Genomic DNA, 20,356 nt, shown 5'->3' on the forward strand with positions numbered 1-20,356 from the left:
ATAGAGCTGGCTGTCCAGTCTACAGCAGGCTGTTGCTTCTGTTCAGTGTCTCCGTGGCAGATGGAGCCGTGGATATGGAAAGGCAAAGAGAAGGACAGGCTAGAACCCTTGTAGGCTCTGCTTTATTTAATGAGTGACTAGCAAGTGCCCTTTATTGTGGAGCTAACACATTCCTGGACCGTAGGATAGAGAAGCTGCAGTGCAGGCAGCAGTTCTTGTTCCCTGGTGTTCCTTCCCTCTGAGCCGCCGAGGCTTTGTGTGTCCTCTGTGTTTAGCCTGGTTCACTCCTTGCAGCTGTGTCTCATATGGGATATAATCCAGCCTCCCCTCTGCAGAGTTACTCAATGTGAGTAATGTACAGTGTTGTGTATACTAGGGCACATCCCTCATGTTTCCCAGTATAACGTTGTGAAGTGTGATGTTGCTATTTTTTTTTTTGAAATTTAGAGGGTTTTTTAAAAATAGTAGTTAAATTAGGTGAGAGTTCACTGTGTACTGAGTACTATGTTAAATTCCTTACACAGCTTATCCCTTAACTCACTTAACCTAGGGAGTCATTCAGAATGCTTTCCTCATCTCACAAGTAAGAAAACTGATAAAAGGTAAGTAATTTGACCAAAGTCTCAGATCCTTCCCACTTCTGCCACTCCCACCCGTCCACTTCCCAGGTGTCTGTCTGGTCCTCACGACTTTCCAAGATATCCTTGGTTGCTTAGTTGTTGCTTCTCAGCAATTTGGTTATGAGCTGTCAAGACATTTTTTTCCTCTATTGGGTCTTAGATGCTGTGCTGGCCTTGAGTTATGTATACTTCTACCTTAACCAGAAGTAGAAGATGAGGCATTATTCAAATGTTTGATTTCTTCTCTTTTCCCTCAGCATCCCGAGTGTGTCCTTTCTCTGAGTTACCTCTGTGCTCCTGGCCTTTTCATCTGCCACCTACTCGCCAGTGAGCTCATTCAGTTTCTCTGTTTCAAGTAGGTGCTTTCAGCTCTGACATCTTTATTTAGGTTTTCTTTTACAGTCTTATCTCTTTGCTTATGTTTCCTGTCTTTTCATGTATTTCATTTGTATTTTTTTCTTTTACTTCATGGAACACAGCTTAAGTCTCTGCTGATTAAAATTATTTTGGCATCAATATCTTATTTATTTTTTATTTCCTTTGATGATAAATCATATACCCTTCTCTGTGGTATTTGTTTAAGGCCAGATCTTACTGAGGTTCTGTATGACTGGGAACTGGTTTACTATTCTTTGTGAAACAGTAGTTTGGGACTATATAAAAGACATTGGAATTTTTGTGATATGTGGAACTTGGGTTCTATTGAAGTCCTGATATATAAATTTAGTTTTGTCTTAGTAGACATTCAGCACAGTTACTTCTGATTATAAGTCCCCATTTAAAAAAATATACTTATTTTTAATATATGTGTACACATATTTTGCCTGCATGCCTGTGTGTGTGCGCGCGTGCATGCGTGTGCATGTATGTGCATGTATGTGCGCACCACATGGATCCAGTGCTTCCAAGACCAGAAGAGAGCGCTGAATACTCTGAACCTAGAGTTGCAGATGGTTGTGAGCCACCACACAAGTGCCAGGAAACCAACTTATGTCCTCTGTGAGAGGAGCAAGCCTCTAACCACTGTGCCACCCCTCCAGCCCCACTCCTCCTGCTCTCTCTCTACTCAGTAACTCAGTTCTCAGTGCTCAGCATTTGCTGTGCTTTGTTGGTCTTGCCTTAGGTCTGTGTAGTTTAGAGACATGTGAGTTGAGACATGAGTATTTTCACTATTTTCTCATGCTCTCCAGCCTCCCTAGTTCTCTGACCAGAATGCAATGGGGTTTCAGTTGGAGTATTAGCCACTCGCGTGGCTTCAGCCGACAGCAGAGCTTCTGCCTTGGCAACACTGGCCCTACCCCTCTGTGGTGAGCCTCCCTTAGTTGACTCCTTCCACTTTCTTTAAAAGCTTTACCTGAAAACATAGAGCTCTAACCCTGCACATGGATCTGATCCTGTGTGTTCATATGTTAAAATCAAGCTGATCTGAGATTTAGATTGATTAGTTTTGTATCTACATGTTTAAGTACAATTAAACACATTAGTGTAGTTGTTTTTTAATCTATAGAATTTTTGTATTAATGAGCAAGCTCTAATGTGTGGATGGTTATTTTCAAATTTTCATAATGTTTAACATACACTTTCCCTTTTCAGATGGCCTTCTGATTGTCGGTGTTCACTCAGCTAAGTTTCCAAATGAAAAGGTCCTGAGCAATATCAAGAGTGCTATCCTTCGATACAACATCACCCACCCTGTGGTTAATGACACAGATGCCAGCCTTTGGCAGGAGCTTGAAGTCTCTTGTTGGCCAACACTGGTCATACTGGGACCCCGTGGAAACCTGCTGTTTTCTTTGATTGGAGAGGGAAACAAAGATAAACTATTTTCATATACATCTATCGCTTTAAAGTATTACAAAGACAAGGGACAGATCAGAGATGGAAGAATTGGAATAAAACTCTTTAAAGAGTCTCTGCCACCTTCACCATTGCTGTTCCCTGGCAAAGTAGCGACAGACCATGCTACTGGCCGACTGGTGGTAGCAGACACCGGGCACCACAGGATCTTGGTCGTCCAGAAGAGTGGGCAGATTCAGTACAGCATTGGAGGTAAGGTTTGCCACTGGTCATGCTACTTATTGATCAGTGTGTACTATATTCTTCAGTTTAAAAATAGCTCAAGTAAACATGCAAAGGCAGCCTGGATTGCCTTGTGACTTTATCAGCAAGTTATTTTGTTATTTAGTCTGTGTGTCTGAGTTAACCTCTCTGTCCTCTTCAGAACAAACAAAACCCAGAAGCTTTGTGTCAAAAGGAGGAACTCACTAAGTTATATAATTTGTTAGGTATATTTGTGTGTTCCATCCTGTTTTTTAATAAAAAGTGTTTCATTTATTTGTTCATGGAAATATATACCAAGATTTTAGGTCAATGACATTTTAAATGAAAGTTTCATGTTTTCTTCTCTAACAAAATATGTCCACATAATTTTCAAGACAAGAACTCGGGAGTGACCAAGAAACTTGATATTTATACTATAAAGCAAACAGGCAAGGGTTTGTATATCCTTTTACTTTTCTCTTGTTTCATCCTTAGGAAGTAAATGGTAGGTCTAGACCCCTCCCCTTTCCATGCAAACCCAGGCCATCTCGTTTCCTAGCTCCATGCCTTAGATGAGAACATGCCTCTAGTTTCTATCTGCACGATCAGTAAAATCTCCCAAGTACATTCACACTAATCTGTTTATCGGGCTGAACTAACACACAACAAGTTAGTCAGAGGGAAAGCCACCCCTTATAACCAGTCCCATGTGATGGTAGGACACACTTTACATATGGAAGTAGATAACCACAGTCCTAAGCCATTGCTCATTGTATGTGCTAAGACGTTCTCATCTCTTGTGTCATTGTTTATGGTTTTTATTAGAGCATGTGTTGTTTTGTACAGCTTGTTTTTGTTGTTTGGGCTACTTGGTATTTTCCGTTTAACAGTTATGACAATTGTTACTTGAAAAATGTCTTGAATTTGACTGGTTTTGGTTTTGTGGTTTTGGTGTGTGGTATATCTACATGCTTAGGTGAGTCTGTGCTAACACAGGCTGTACTAACGTGTGCTAGCACGTGCATAGAAGCCGAGGTTGGCATCGGCATTCCTCGATTGCCCTCCGCCTTCCCTTTTGAAACAGTCTTTCAGTAACCCTGAGCCTGTTGGTTTGGCCAGGCTTGCCGACCAACCAGCTCCAGAGACTTGCTTTGCCCCTGTAGATGCAACACATTGTGTTGTCGTTATTCTTACTGTTTTAAGACAAGGTCTAACCGTGAGGTTCTAGGTGGCCTGGAACTCTCTATGTAGACCAGACTGGCCTCAACTCACATAGGTCTGCCTTCCGGGAGTAAGGGCGTGTACTGCCATGCTTGGCTTTCTGTGTATGCTGGCAATCCAAACTCAGATCCGTGTGATTGTACAACAGGCACGGTGCCAGCTAAACCACCTTCCCACCCAGATGTTAATATGCGATGCATGCAAAGTGACGTAGATCAGTGCTCATCTTTTTAACAGGGTCTTATATGCACTTCTGTAACAGTCTGTGTAGCTCAGGCTGCTCTGGTACTCACGGAAATCCACCTGCTTCTGCCTCTTGAGCTGGGATTAAAGAAACGTATGTGCCACTGTAACCAGCCCAGCAATGTTCTTTCTTAACCAGAACCATCAGCAAATGGTATTCTCAAATGTGCCTATAAGAATACTGCCAACTCTTAACATACTCTGGTGGTTTTTAGACAGTTTCTGTCTCTAGCTCAGGCTGGCCTGGACCTCACTGTATCCCAGACTCATTTTGAATTCACAGCAATCTTCCTGCCTTCAGTGTGCTGAGATTACAAGCATATGCCACCACATCCACCTCATATTATTTGTTATATTTGTTTGTTGTGTGTTGGGGAGTAGAAGGGTGTTTGTTTGTCCTGGCATAGAAGCAGGGGACAGCTCTTAGGAGTCAGCTCTTTCCTTCCATCCTTGTGGGTTAGGGAGTCAGACTCCGGTTGTCAGGCTTGGAAGCAAGTTCTTTTACTTGTAGAGCTAACTTACTAGTCTCCAGCTAAGTTTTAAAAAAGAATTCTTTGGTCACATATTTTCAAGAACTACTGATTTCATGTGACTTAACAGATTTCGTTGGTGGTAGTATGGTATTGTCAGGTTTCTTAGGCATGTTACTCTGGCAATGTCTCATGGATACTCAGGTTGCACTGCTCAGCATTTTCAGATCTGAAGTACCATAGAGCTCTTCCGCCATCCCTTATTCTTTTCTGCAGAGCCCTTAATGTCAGCAACAACAATCGTACTAATAGTAATGGTAGCAAACCACATCCTGGCTTCATTCTAAGCACACTGCCTGCATTTCCTTATCTTTATTCCTCTAACACTATGAATTGGTGTATTATTAGGCATTATTAGTTCTATTTTACAGAAGTAAAACTAAGACATAAAACACATACCCAGACCACCAACCAGAGAAAGTTAGAGCTGGGAGTTAGTGGGACTTGCATGTGTCCCCTAGCCACTAGGGAATCGTCTCTCTTCATACTGTGTAAGAAAGTGGATGTTGCAGAGCCATATGAGTGCTGATTCCGAGGCCGGGCAGCAGCAGTTGTGGATTACTGTGTCAGACTGGGCCTACTTGGAGCTGGGGTGTTCAAAACTTGAGAGGCATTCATTAGGCCAGGGCACGCTGCCTGTCTTAAAGTATGCATGGCTTGTTGCATGACTTAGTGACCATGAGACATCAGGCAGGAAGGAGTGTCACTCTGGGCTTCTTGACTCAAGAAGACAGGATGGCTCTCAAGGTGTAGGACTTTTTACAGCAGTTCGAGTGTAAGTAGGGAAGGAATGTATGTATAGTTTCGTTTTATAGTCAAATGAGTCTGTTGTCCAAAATCTTTTTTTAAAAAATTATCCCTTTGGGGGCTAGAGAGCTGGCTTAGTGGTTAAGAGCACTTGTTCCTTCAGGGGCCTGGGTTCCATTCCCAGCACCCATGTGGCAATTGACAAGTCTCTGTAATTCCAGCTCCAGGGGCTCTGATGGTGTCTTCTGGCCTCTGTGGAATCAGCACACACGGTGCTTATCATACATGCACGCAGGCAACACACACATAAATCAAATTTGAAAAATTATCATTTTAGCTGCTGAAAGGCTAAAGTTATTTTTAACTTTCTAGTATAGATAGCAGGTATTTAAAAAGCTTTTAAAATTATTTTCTGCTACATATGCTACTGAAGTGTACTAAGAACTATAACAGTATAAGCCCTGTCATTAGCCAAAATAGATAGAATCAGAGAAATAGAGGAAAATAGCAAATGTTTTCATTTTAAAATTTTTAATGACTTAATTTTTTTTATGTGTATGATGTTTTGCCTGCTGGCATGTCTGTGCACTCACTGTATGTGTGTAGTGTAGTGACCTCAAAGGCCAGAAGAGGGCATTGTATCCTTCAGGGACTAGTGTTTGTGAGCTGCTATGTGGGTGCTGGGGGTTGAATTCAGTCCTCTAGAAAAGGAGTCAGCACTCAGAACTATGAGCCATCTGTCCAGTCCCACATTTTCATTTTAAAATAGAAATACTGAAGTACTGTGTTATTTATTTTTAAAAATCCCAGTATTAAATACAAATTTTAAAATCGTTTATTTAGAAGATATTACTTTGAAGTTGCTTTTTTAATGTGAAAAAAAAATCTCATAACTGTCTTGTCTTTTAGGACCTAATCCTGGAAGGAAAGATGGGATGTTTTCAGAGTCGTCTTTTAATTCTCCACAGGGTGTAGCTATAGCAGGTAATACCATCTATGTGGCCGACACTGAAAACCACCTTATAAGAAAGGTAATCTTCATTTTAAGTTCAAGTTTTAATAGTTCTAGTCAAGATACTCTGATGTTTATCAGGAGTCCAGGGTCATTCTTGGTTACATGCAAGTTAGAGGCCAGGCTGGGCTGGATGAGACCTGGACTCAGGAAGAAGAAAGGGTAGGAGGGAGGGAGGAAGGAATTAAGATTTCAGAGAAATTCTGTCAATATAATCTTATAAAAATATGGACTTCAAAGACTATTTCCAGAGAATTTTTTTAAACAAATGGAATTTATTAAACAGTGTTTTGCATGCTTCATTTATTCTGTCTTAGTCACAGGAATGATATGACTGTCATATTCCATTATAGATAAACCTAGTTATCTTAAATATTTCCTACCAATACTGATTTTGACTATAGTCTACTGATCATTAAATTATTCTAAATTTGGACAATGACTAATCAAAGTGCATATAATCTCTCTTGTTAGGTAATCACAGTACGTTCAATACTTCACGTTCATTCAATATTAACATTTATCTTTATTTGACAAAGTTATCACATAGTACACATATAATAGCAAGTATGTATCTAGAGTATGTAATGAAATCTTAGCAAAGGCATTGTGTTTTCTTTGCTTCTGAGTAGGATCTGGCCTGTTAGATGTCCAATAGATATTTATTAAGTAAGTATATTACAAGTTTTATATATATATATATATATATATATATATATATATATATATAGTGAAACTTTTTGTGTGAATTAATTTTTATAAATATATATATTGTGACTTAAAAAATTAAAGAGGATGTGGGTTTTTTTGTTGTTGTTGTTTATTTGTCTTGGGAACTTCCTAGACACTTAAACTGTTGTCAAGTTAGGGAGGACACTTACTTGGACACTAAGCCCTATTTTATTCAGAACTTTGTTAACATTACTGTGTGTAGGTTACAGAAAAATGGTGTGGTTTTAGTTACTGAGCTCAAAGTTGGTTCTTCTGAATAATTTTTAAAATTTAATTTAATTTTTCTTTAACTTACTCACTTTACATCCTGCTCACTGCCCCCTTCCTGGCCACCCCCTTCCACAATGCTTCCCCCACCCCCTATCTCCCCTCCCATTCTCCTCTGAGTGGGTGGGGGGGTCCCCCTGGATATACCCCGACCCTGGCACCTCAAGTCTCTGTGAGGCTAGGCTCTTCCTCTCCCACTGAGGCCAGGCAAGATAGCCCAGCTACAAGAACAAATTCCACTTACAGGCAACAGCTTGCTTTTGGGAGAGCATCCCCTCACCCCCCATCCCCTGGTCCAGTTGTTTGGGACCCACATGAAGTCCAAGCTGCACGTCTGCTACATATGTATAGACCTAGGTCCAGCCCGTGTATGTTCTTTGCTTGGTGGTTCAGTCTCTGAGATCCCAAGGCTCCAGGTTAGTTGACTCAATTGGTCTTACTATGGAATTCCTATCTCTTGGAACCTGCAATCCTTCCTCCTGTTCTTCCATAAGAGTCCCCAAGCTCCATCCATTGTTTGGCTGTGGGTCTGAATCTGTCCAAGTCAGCTGCTGGGTAGAGCCTCTCAGAGGATAACGTGTTCCTGTGTGCAAACATAACAGAGTATCATTAATAGTGTCAGGGATTGGTGCTTGCCCATGGGATGGGTCTCAAGTTGGGCCAGTTATTGGTTGGACATTCCCTCAGTCTCTGCTCCCCAAGCAAGTAAAAGATCTGTATGACAAGAATTTTAAGTCCCTGAAGAAAAAAATTGAAGAAGATATCAAAAAGTGGAAAGATCGCCCGTGCTCAGGGATAGGTAGGATTAACATAGTGAAAATGGCCATCTTATCAAAAGCAGTCTACAGATTCAGTGCAATTCCCATCAAAATTCCAACCCAATTTTTTATAGACCTTGAAAGAGCAATTCTCAATTTCATATGGAAAAACAAAAAACCTAGGATAGCCAGAACAATCTTGAACTATAAAGAACTTTGGGAGGAATCACTATCCCTGACCTCAAGCTGTACTGCAGAGCAATAGTGATAAAAACTGCTTTGTATTGGTACAGAAACAGAAACATTGATCAATGGAATCAAATCGAAAACCCAGAAACAAACCCACACACCTGTGGACACTTGAGTTTTGATAAACGAACAAACAAAGCATCTTTAACAAATGGTGCTGGTCTAACTGCATCTCTGTGTGTAGAAGAGTGAAAATTGATCCATATTTATTACCCTGCACAAGACTCAAGGCCACCTAGATCAAGAACTTCAACATAAAACTGGATACAGTATATCTCATAAAAGACAAAGTGGGAAATAGCCTTAAACGCATTGGTACAGGAGACCTGAGCAGAACACCAATGGCTCAGGCTCTAAGATCAACAATTGATAAGTGGGACCTCATAAAATTTCAAAGCTTCTATAAGGCAAAAGACACTGTCAATAGGACAAAATGGCAGCCCATAAACTGGGAAAGTATCTTCACCAACCCTACATCTGACAGAGGGCTAATATGCAAAATTTCCAAAAAGTCAAGAAATTAGACAACAACCCAAATAACCCAATTTAAAAATGGGGTACAGAGCAAAGCAGAGAATTCTCAACAGAGGAATCTCAAATGGCTGAAAAGAACTTAAAGACATGTTCAAAGTCCTTAGTCATCGGGAAAAGGCAAATCAAAACAACTCTGAGATTCCACTTTCCACCCATCAGAATGGCAAGATCAAAAACTCAAGTGACAGGCACATGCTGGCAAGGATGGATCCTCCATTGCTGGTGGGAGTGCAAACTTGTACAGTCAGTTTGGTGGTTTCTCAGAAAACTGGAAATCATTTTACCTCAAGATCCAGCTATAACACTCCTAGGCATGTACCCAAAAGATGCTGCAACATCCCAGAAAGACACTTGCTCAACTGTGTTCATAGAAGACTTATTTGTAATAGCCAGAAACTATAAACAACCTAGATGTCCCTCAACTGAAGAATGGATAAGAATAATTTTCTTTGGAAGTTATTTCTGTAATTGTCAGTGTCGTAGATGTCTGATGATTGACTGAGGTAGTGAGATATCAACATTCAGAAGTGCTTGGCCTTTATGACTTATGTCCTGTTCTCCACCTTCACAACTTGTGGTTTTCCAGTATTGGACAAGGTGTTGCATTCAAATGCCTATTTTTTGAAGTAGTGTAACCACACAAATACTGAGTTTCCTACAGTCAGAGTCCATTCTGAGTGACATGACTTAAAGCGTATTGTTTCTTCCTTCTTTTTTTTCATAGAAGTAGTTACTGTATTTTATTTTGAAGACCTTGTTAGCAGAGGTCTAAGCTCATCACTCTCTTATATTCACACACAAAAACATCATTGTTGCATGTACACCCTTTCTTTGTCTAGAATAGTTTATTAACCTACAGATTCTTTATGTCTCCCTTTCCTCACGCCCCTTGCCACACTCCCTCACATGAGCCAACTGTAGATAACCATTTCAGTCTGCTTATCTGCATAAAACTCTAAAGACTCACTGTCCTGTGCACATGATTATCTTAACGACTTCACTGTCGTACATAACAGAAAGCTCACCCATCTATGTGTAGGACTCACTAGTTTTCAGTTTATCAGGCTTTGCAATCATAAATTGTGTTTAGAATATTTCAGCTCCAAAATAAGAATTGTCACACAAAGATAATTACCTTTCCCATTTCCAGGTATTCAATTGCCTATTGATAGGCCCTTACTGGGACTTTCACACAAATAGAGAAGAATCCTGTAATAGATGGTTTCTTCTTCAATCTCACTTGATATTTCAAGGTCCTCCTTGAGGTAGTATGCGGGTAATTTATTCCTTTCTACTACTAGGAAATAAGAGGGATAGATTGAATATGTGCATGACAAGTCCTCTATAACTAACCGTCTAAGACGTTGTGTTTCAAATACTCTGTATGTTCTGTTGGAATTATTCATATATTGAAAGCAAAAGTAACATGCATTGACTGAAAGATGTACTGAATCTTTTATAGATAGACCTAGAAGCTGAGAAGGTGACCACTGTAGCTGGAGTTGGTGTTCAAGGAACAGACACAGAAGGGGGCGAGGAGGGAGACAAGCAGCCCATCAGCTCCCCATGGGATGTTGTGCTTGGGACCTCAGGTATGGAGCTGAACAGCAAGTGCCAGTACATGCTACTGATAAAAATAAGACCTTTAAAATGTTTTTTTCTGCTGGACAGTGTTTGCACATGCCTTTAATCCCACTCTGAAGGCAAAGGCAGTCAGATTTCTGGGTTTGAGGTCATCCTGGTCTACAAAGCGAGTTCCAGGACTGCTAGAGCTACACAGAGAAACTCTGTTTCAAAAAACCCAAAACAAACAAAAAACCAAACCAAGGGGGTGGGGGGAAGAAAGAGAGAAAGAGAGAAAGAAAGGAAGAAAGAAAAGGAAAAATACTTTTCTAATTTTTAATTCAGTATATTCTTGAAATGTTTAATTATGTAGCTTGTTTATATATTTGTACTTATGGCTTGGAGTTTGTTGGTTGTTTAGAGCAGAGACAACCATAATATATACAAATAGAATGCATTATATATAATGTTACATTATATTTTATAAAAAAAAAATAAAAATGACTGGTTAGCTGGCTCACTCATGGATTGGTACTCAGTATAGACTAAACAATTTCTCCTGACCTGCATCTTCCAATTGATATAGTTCTAAATCTTCTTAAACTGACAGGATTGTGGTTTCAGAAACTACAAAGACTATTCATGAGCTACATACCACTTAATATCCTTCTTACTCTGGGTGAAAAAGAAACAGATGTGAAAGACAGAGCTACCTTATCTTTTTCACCCTTAAAAAAAATGTTCAAATATAGAAATAGGATAGCATCTTTTGATTAATTAAAAGCTATTACCCAAAAGAATTAGGCAGATGCTGATAACAAATGAGACATGATATCTTTGTGCCATATAGCCCATATAAACATCCTAAAAGAAACACCAGTGTTCTTATCAGTGGTCCTCAGTGCTCAGGTGGTTTTATCTGTATCTAATATCAGACATAGAAAAAGTAGAGGCCATGGGAACTAGAATGTGAAGCTAAACGGTCTGCGTGCTCTCCTTGGCATATTCTGACAATTTCACATTGAGAGCTCATGCTCTGCTATGCTAGCCTCATCTCTGAAGACAGGGGAAACGATGCTTTATATGTAAGATTCATGGAGTCTAAGAATAAAACAGTAACACAGCTCACACAAGCAAAAGTTCAAAGTCAGGAGACAGGGATCTATACTTCACAGTATTCCCGTGAGGCTGTGGAAACGATACAGATCAATCCAGAGCCAGAGATGCTAGCTTACAGCATTTCTATCAAAGTTTGCTTTGCTTAAAATTACTGTGTACTTTACTGAGTTAGATATGCATAATGGTGAAGGAATATTTAAGGTTTCATCCAGGCTAAAAGCTTCCCAGATACTCCTCATGGTATTGCTGGCTGTTTATCTTTGTATTAAGAATACATCTCTCTTACTCCCTAAGAGAAATTCTAACCTTATTGACAAGTGTTCTTAGGTTCTAAGTCAAGTGCTCTGCTTTAAAGAGGGACATCTTTAGTAACCCTGTTTTCAGCTCATATCTCTGCATTTAACCTTATTCTGTGAACATCTTGTGGTGGTTTGAATGAGAAGGACTTCATAAAGTCATACCTGAATACTTGGGTCCTTGTGGGTAGAACTGTTTGGGAAGGATTAGGAGGTGTGGCCTTGGAGGAGGTGTCATTGAGGGTAGGGTTTGGGGTTTCAAACGCCCATGCCCTTCCTACTTAGTGCTCACCCTGTCTCTGTGTGTCTCTGTGCCTCTCTCTGTCTCTGCCTCTCCCCCCTCCCTCCTGCTTAAGGATCAGATTTAAATACTCAGTTACTGATTCAGCAGCATGCCTGTCTGCCTCTGCTGTGTGCCTGCTATGATGATTGTGAACTTTTGTCTTCTGAAACTGTAAGCAAGGCCACCTTCCCCCAGTAAATTCTTTCTTTTAAGCTACTTTGGTCACGGTGCCTCTTCACAGCAATAGAAAAGTAAAAAAGACATATTGTCAACTCCAAAAAATGGGCAAGAGAAGTAGTCTTGAATCCACTTAGTGTTTGCTAGCTCAGAGAGTGTGGTTTGAATGCCGCTTAAAGGCCTGCTCTCAGTGGTCATGCTGTCTCTAGAGTTATCTGTAAACAAGCTAATCTGGGTTATCTGTACTAAGTCTTTGGTATGTAGGCTTTATAAAATGGCTATAAATTACTGAGTAGCCCCAGAAATTTTATTTAACATTTGGGACAATTGTTTGGATTTTCATAAGACTTTCAAAGTGATAAGTTACCCAAAACATCTTCATAACTAAAGCTTTGAATTACTTTAGAGTCCTAGCCTATATTAATGTATAATTCTTTGATAACTGGATTATAGGATTTGATTAATTGTTCTTGCTAAATTCTTATGTGCTTGATGCCACTTAAAATATCTCTACTGACAAATATATATATAATATTCATTTACATTTATATGTGCATATTTATTTCATATTACTTATAAAGTCAAAATACAGCCCTCTGGGAGACTTTTTGATGTTTGAGTTTTTTACTTACAAATGACATCTGATAATGTACTAGAAAATTTTTTTCTTGCTCTTTGTAATATGAATAGCTATACTGTTTTCCTAAAGATCAGGTTGGTTTTTTTTTTTTCTTTTTCTTTTTCAGATTTCATTTAAGGTCCGGAGTATTTTGACTATGATTCCTGTTTGTGTTGTTGGATTGAACCCTAGGGAATTTAGAGACAAATTTATCCTCAACAAAATGTGATGTCACATGACCCATTTTGTAATATTAGAATGCTCAAACCTTTCTTTTGTATTCTTACTGGTCTTTAACTTTCTTATTCTAAGTTTTATGCCATTAAGATTGTTTTGTTGTATGCTCCAGGGATCATTTGTGAAACTGAAGTAGTTGGAATTTAGTAGGCTTCCTCTTTGCTGAGCCAGTTGAGCCTAATTGTCGATCTAGCCCAGTGGTTCTCAACTTTCCTAAAGCTGCGTGCGGCCCTTTAATAAGTTCCCTAACCATAGAATTATTTCATTGCTACTGTAATTTTGCTGTTGTTACAAATCTTAATGAAATACCTGATATGCAGAATATCAGATGTATGACCTCCAAAGGGGTCACGACCAACAGGTTGAGAACTGCTAATCTAGATAGTCCAGAAAAAATTGATAACATAAAATATCCATAAGTATTTTAAGAAATATAAATGTACATTTCAAAGTCAGTTTCTTTGTTTTGTTGTTGTTGGGTATTAAGACCCAGTTTCACCAGGTACTTACATGTAGCCTAAGCTCCCTTAGCATGGGGTGCTTGTGTTTGTAGCTGTGTACCACCACACCCAACTAGCCAGACTCCTGGTGTAAAAATAGGGCTTTTTCTTCAAGCAGTTCCTACTGGCTTTCTTTTTTTCACCACCTCAGATAAATCATTTTTATTTTCTCAAAGCATAGGGAGAATTTTTGAATACATGCAAAGAAATAAATATGAGGGCTGAGAATAATATTTCCACATGTTCAACAATCGACTTCATACTTGCCTTTATTGTATCTTCTTTTAAAGTATTCTATTCAAAGTAGGAACAATCTTTCCGTTCCCATTTCAGTACTGTGTATATTTAAATATAGGATTGTGTGACCGGCTAGAGCAGATGTTACAGTAAATACCTGACAGTTTCAGCGCCCAGGAAAGTGATTCTCCTTAAGCTTTTTTTTTCTAACGTTTTAAAAATTTTATAAAACTTTGTTAAATTCTGTCATAATTCATGAAAGTGAGAAGACAGAATTATTAGGAAGAAAATGTGAAAAATGGGTTGATTTGTAATAGCTTTAAATAGTAGATTGTGTCCAGTGTCCAGTCAATGGAACACAGCTACCCAGAACTATAGACAAATATCAGGAGTGTAAGAAAGGAACCTCCATTGAATTTTGGGTAGAAGTTAAGATACATGAAGCATTGGGAGATACTTTCACACAGATTTAAACTTAAAAAGAAAGAAATGAAAAAGATAAAATTCTACACTAGTGACTTCTGAAAAGAGAGGGCACATGCATCCTAGAGGTGTGCTTAGAGTCTTCAGATGATGCTGTTTCTCAGGTTTGTACATGCACGTGCATATAGGATTTAGTTAGCTACATTTTCTCTATCACATGTATTTAGGGAAGTAAAAAGAATGGCAAGTAACAGAGATGATAACTGCTAAATATGTACTTGACCAAGAATTTTAGCTTAGGGAAAAACAGACTTAAGGGGCTAGTCAGATGGCTCAGCAGTTAAGAGCACTGGGTACTCTTCCAGAGGTTCTGAGTTCAATTCCCAGCAACCACATGCTGTCTCATAACCCTCTATAAAAAGAATTTCATACCCACTTCTAGCACAAAGCATTCATACAGAAAAAGAAAAGAAATAGTCTGAAGAATGCTTAGTTATTCTAGATATATTTGTAATTTGTAAATATGTATATTTTTCAATAGCACCTGTATATTTGACTTAATTTATACAATTGCTACAATCAAGTATAAATAATTAGCACAGTGGATTTTACAAAAGTAAATTTCATCTTATCACTTTAAATACGATGATTTCTCTGTGAGATAGTGGTGTCTGTGATGGATTCCTCTTTTACCAACTTTTTTACCATGTTTCTAAAGGATGTTTCTCTTCTTTCTTGATTCTGCTGATGCCAGATAATAGCCTGTAGAGTGTAGTGTCGTAGAGGTCAGAGCCTGCCAATCCTTAGTGCTTCAGACGGTCCCTGTTCAGAGTCAGTTCTAGAAAGGATACTGTTCTTAAATCCCATTAACCTTCTTTGACTCTGTAATCAGCATTTTCCCTAAATACAAACTCCACTTTTTTTACATCACCTTTAATGGTTGGAATCCAGCATGAATGTGCTCAGCTGATAGTTCGTAGACAAAATGTATTTTTACACTTACATGGTTAGATGTATCTATCACATGACATCTATAAAATACAAGTAAATATTTTTATTTTAAATGTAATCCATTGATGCAGACATATTTAAAGGGATTTATGCATTGTGAACTATATACTTTTATTTTGAAAAACAGCTGTACTTTTATATCTAAAATTTGATAGAAGATTCTTCTTATAACTTTATTGAAATTTTTTTCATAAAATATACTCTGATTATGCTATTCCCTCTCCCAACTTCTCCTAGGTCCCCTTCAGCACCCTAGCTCCACTCCCTTTCAAAAAACAAACAAGCGTACAATACACATATACATACAAAATCATATTAATAACCCACAAAATCAGAAATTATGTTATATAAACAAAAGACTACTAAGACCAAAAGAAAAAAATCCCAGACAAAGCAAAATGAGACGTAAGAAGTCTATAAACACAGCATCGAGATTGTTTTGTGTTAGGTATGTGCTGCTGGGCATGGGGCCCACGCTCAAGGATGGTTGTATATCCAGTGAGGCTCTGTTAGAGAAAACTAACTTTTCCTTAGCAAGTGTCAGTCTAGCTTCTTAGGAGTGGGAGCTCCATGTCTGCTTCCCTGTCAGTGCTGGGCCCCATCTGGTTTGAACTTGTACAGGTCCTGTTCTGGCATTGTCCCTGGGAGTTCCTATGTGCATCAGTCCTGTTGTGTCTGAAGGACAGTGTTCCTGGAGTCATCCTTCTCTCCCCTCTGGCTCTTACTATCTTTCTACCTTCTCTGCAGAAATCCCTGAGGCCTGAAGGGAGGGTCTCATGAAGAATCCTATTCAGGACCAATTGCACATATTGTTGTGGTGTTCTGTGTTAGTTCCCATCGATTGCAGGAAGAACCTTCTCTGTCAGAATATTTTAAAACTATCTTGTTTCAAGGTAGTAAAATTTAGAAACAGCAAATTTTATTCTTGCTATGTAGATGTGTGTTTTTGAAAAGTGTATACAATCATGTAACTATGACCACAGTCAGGGTCACCCCAGAAAGTCTCCTGTGGCTCTTTGCTCAGTCTCCCCATGTCAGCACACATACTCCAGCCACTAGCAGCAGTGGTTTTGTACTTGCTCTAAACAACTCTTTATGACTAATTTCTTCCACTGAGGGTAGTGTGTTACAATCCTGTTGTAGTTTGCTATTTCTTGTTGAGAGTTGTCCATTGTGTGGCTCATCTCAGTCCATTCCGTGTCTCTAGTTGCTAAAAGTTGTAAATACAGTACCACTTCCACTAGCATTTTTGGTTTCTGTTTATGGTAATAATTCATTTGCTTCTCTTGGTTAAATGCTAGGAATCAAATTGACTGCCATTTTTCTCCCAAGTGACTGTTTTCTTTAGTCCCAAGCCTGTGCTTGAAATCATTGTTCCCACCTATAGGATTTGGTTCAAATTTTTTTAAACCAGTTGTTTTACTTAGAGTTTTACTGCTGTGAAGAGACACCATGGTCAAAGCAACTCTTATAAGGACGACATTTAATTGGGGCTGGCTTACAGGTTCAGAGGTTGAGTCCATTGTCATCATGGTGGGAAGCATGGGAGCATGCAGGCAGACATGGTGCAGGAGGAGCCAAGAACCATACATCTTGATTCAAAGGCTGTCCAAAGGAAACTGGCAAGCTCTCGGCAGAGGTTGAGCACTAGGAGAAGCCCTCAAAGCCCACCTACACAGTGACACACTTCCTCCAACAAGGCCACACCTCCCAATCTTACCACTCCCTGGGCCGAGCATATTTAAACCACCACCATACCAGTTATGGTGACTTGCCTTTTTCTGAACTGAGAAAATGTCTGAGCCTTTCTTTCAGAAGATACTTTGACTTCATAGGTAACTTTGGATTGATACATAGTTTCTGAACAGTCTGCTCATTTTTCTCCTGATCTTTTATATGTAAAGTATGTTTTTTTTCTCTGGTTGCTTTCAAGCCTTTGCCTTTGGTTTCAGCCATTTGCCTGTTAATCCAGGTGAGTTACCCCACCTGGATTGCTGTGGTTTGATGTCTTCCTTGCTCTTTTTTTTTTTTAAATATTTATTTTATGTATATGAGTACACTGAAGCTGTCTTTAGACACACCAGAAGAAGATCCCATTTCAGATGGTTGTGAGCCACCATGTGGTTGCTGGGAATTGAACTCAGGACCTCTGGAGGAACAGTCGGTGCTCTAACCGCTGAGCCATCTCTCCAGCCCGTCTTCCTTGTTCTGTAGTTGGGTGTCCTTCATTGTTTTCAAGGTGTCCTCTGGCATCTCCTCACACCCTCACTTTTTGTTCCTGTCTCTCTGGACCTCCAGATACTGAGCTCATCTCCTCGGTGTTTGTCCCGGAGCCTTGGCACATTTCCTTCCTTCCCTTCCCTCCGCTTTCCTTGATGCAGTAACTCCTCGTGGTCTGCCTCCTTTGTCAGCTGATGACCCTGTTTTGAAGGATTCTTCATTTTCAGTACCATCTCAAGAATGGCGTTTCTGCTTTGCTCTTGGTTTTAGGTTCTGTCTCTACAGAAGTTTCCCTTCCGTTAGGAATGGTGGCTCCCTCTTCTCTGTCCTTAACAGATTAAGTCAGAGTCTTAGCCTAATACTTCTGAATTTTGTGCTTCAAAAATGGGTCTGTGGTCATCCACATCTCCTCTTCTTTTTCTTCTCCTCTTTTTGCTTTCAAGTTTGTCTTCTCACTAATTATATGTCATTAATCTTGACTAGAACTGTAAGGGCTGAGATAAGTAATGTTTCTGTCATGATGGGATACTAAGTCAGTCTGGACAGAAGCTGTGCTTGGCTGGGTTTTGTTATTGCTAAGATTACTGTGTGCTTAGGAGCCTTCTAGTTCTTCTAGTTGGGCTGGTTGAGTGGCTCCAGGGTGGGCAGTAGGGTATAGCTGCCTGGGGGTCTTCATGGTGGCAGAAGCCCTTAACGTACAACATGGAGCTTCTCCACTGCCTTCCCACAGCTACAGTCAGACTTTTCCTGAGCTCTGGGGACACATCACTGCTTTTCCCTGGAGGCACAAGGCAGCTTTCTGAGAGCTTTCAGGATTGTGGAAACCATGTTTACACTGCAGAGCTCACAGATTTCACAGCAGGTAGATGCTGATCAAATGTTTTCAAAGCTAGACTATGGGTGTTTTTCAAATTTCTTTTATTAAATTTATTCCTATTAAATTATTTTAGTAATCTTTGTTGATAATTATGTCTTACCTTTTAAAAACTTTTTATACATTAGAGGGAGTAAACCAGTTTCTCATCTTGGAGTAGGAAGCTGCAGTTACATCTGAGCATCTCACCAGGAACGTGAGCCTAGATACGCTGACTAGTGTGGCCAGACTGTCTTGCCCACCAACCACCCAAGTAATGACATGGAGACTTTATTGATCATGAAAGCTTTAGGCCTTAGCTGGCTACCTCTCAGCTAGCTCGTATAATTTAAATTAACCTGTTTATACTAATCTGCATTCTGCCACATGGCCTGTTACCTCTCCTTCAGTCCCAGCACCTGTGCCTTTCTCCGTGTCTGGCTGGCGACTTCCCTGCACCTGATTCTTTCCTAGAGTTCCCTATCTCTGCCCAGAACTCCCACCTATCCTCTCCAATCTAGCTATTGGCCGTTCAACTCCTTATTAAACCAATCAGAAGGTGCCTTAGCTAGGAACTGACTGCTAGGTGAAGAAGGACAGAGACACACCTTCATATAGTCTACAGAAATATCCCAACAGGCTAGGGCTGAGTACAAGGACCAGAGACAAATACAAGGAGGAGGGACAGGTCCAAGCAAAGAAATAGACAAGGCAAGCTCTCTTCCATAGTGCTTTCATGCTTACCCCAGCACTAACAAGTCAGATCAGTGATGAGCTCAAATTCCAGGTCTGGCTGTGCATATTTTAACAAATCCTTAAACCTCTCTGAATTTTACTTCTTTTATAAAATGAAGATGATGGTAATAGGACTGCCCAAGTTCAACCCCTTCAACAGCATGCACTCTGGTGGTGGTTTCATATTCCTCACTGCCAATTCATTCTTAGAAGCTCCAAAAGACCAAACCCTAAATTGATACTGTCCTTACTTCACTGCTCTAAAGGAGGTCAGTGTACAGAAGCCAAGAACAGACAAGCCCCTGCACTTTGTGACAGCACACTTTTATCTTTGTATGTGCAGGAGACCGCCTGAACTATACTGACCTACTTAGAGAACCAGACAGATGTTGACCTCCCAGTCAGATCTGCACCAGCAAAGCTCTCCTCTGCAAGAACGGGCTCTAAAAACTCCCAAACTTGAAAGTAAAATTTGCCTGACTCAGGTGTCCTAACATCTCTCCTCTCCTGGGTCATGTTTCTCCTTCAGTTTGGAGTCAGGATTTTGCTTGAGTAGCACACACTGGCCTGGAACTGACTGTGTGGCTCAAACTCTGTGATTTTCCTGCCTCTGCTTCCTGAGTGCTGGGAACACAAGTGTGAGCTCATACCCAAGCAAAAGGAGCAACATATCAGTTAAGTTGTACTTGTTCGGTTACCTTTGATGGTGCCTTAGATCAAGGTCAAAATGGTTCAGACTGATCAAATTCTTCATTCATTTTAAATGAAGAGCCAACAGAATTTGCTCGTGAGTTGTATATGGCCCATGAGAGAGTCAGTCAGGGTGATAGCAGGGCTTCTAACCCAAGAAGCAAAATGGGGAGCTGGCTGCTCACAGTGTTCCCTAATGGTGGCTGGTGAAGAGGACAAGCATCTCTTGGTAGGTGTACACTTACTCGTGTGGTGTTTCCAGCACCATTGTAGACATGCCCCGTCTGTCTGCAGGTGGTTTATTCGTACTGAGAGCACCCAAACCTTGTTGAGCTTTTTTAAGAACACTGATTGTTCTGCAGTTTCTTACATGTAATCATGTCACTGCTGATACGTACAGTTTTGTACACACACACACACACACATATATATGTGTGTGT

General features: G+C 39.9%; 1 protein-coding gene across 1 annotated transcript in view; it reads left to right on the plus strand.

Annotated features, from left to right (window-relative positions):
* The window catches only part of Nhlrc2 (NHL repeat containing 2), a 57,918-nt gene that overhangs the window by 18,029 nt on the left and 19,533 nt on the right, over positions 1 to 20,356 (plus strand). The window contains exons 3-5 of the mRNA XM_028775515.1: positions 2,214 to 2,669; positions 6,311 to 6,432; positions 10,416 to 10,545. Coding sequence (XP_028631348.1) covers positions 2,214 to 2,669; positions 6,311 to 6,432; positions 10,416 to 10,545 — 708 coding nt within the window. The remainder of the gene's footprint in view (positions 1 to 2,213; positions 2,670 to 6,310; positions 6,433 to 10,415; positions 10,546 to 20,356) is intronic.

Source organism: Grammomys surdaster, unplaced genomic scaffold (assembly GCF_004785775.1).
Source record: "Grammomys surdaster isolate TR1022 unplaced genomic scaffold, NIH_TR_1.0 66, whole genome shotgun sequence".
Taxonomy (NCBI): domain Eukaryota; kingdom Metazoa; phylum Chordata; class Mammalia; order Rodentia; family Muridae; genus Grammomys; species Grammomys surdaster.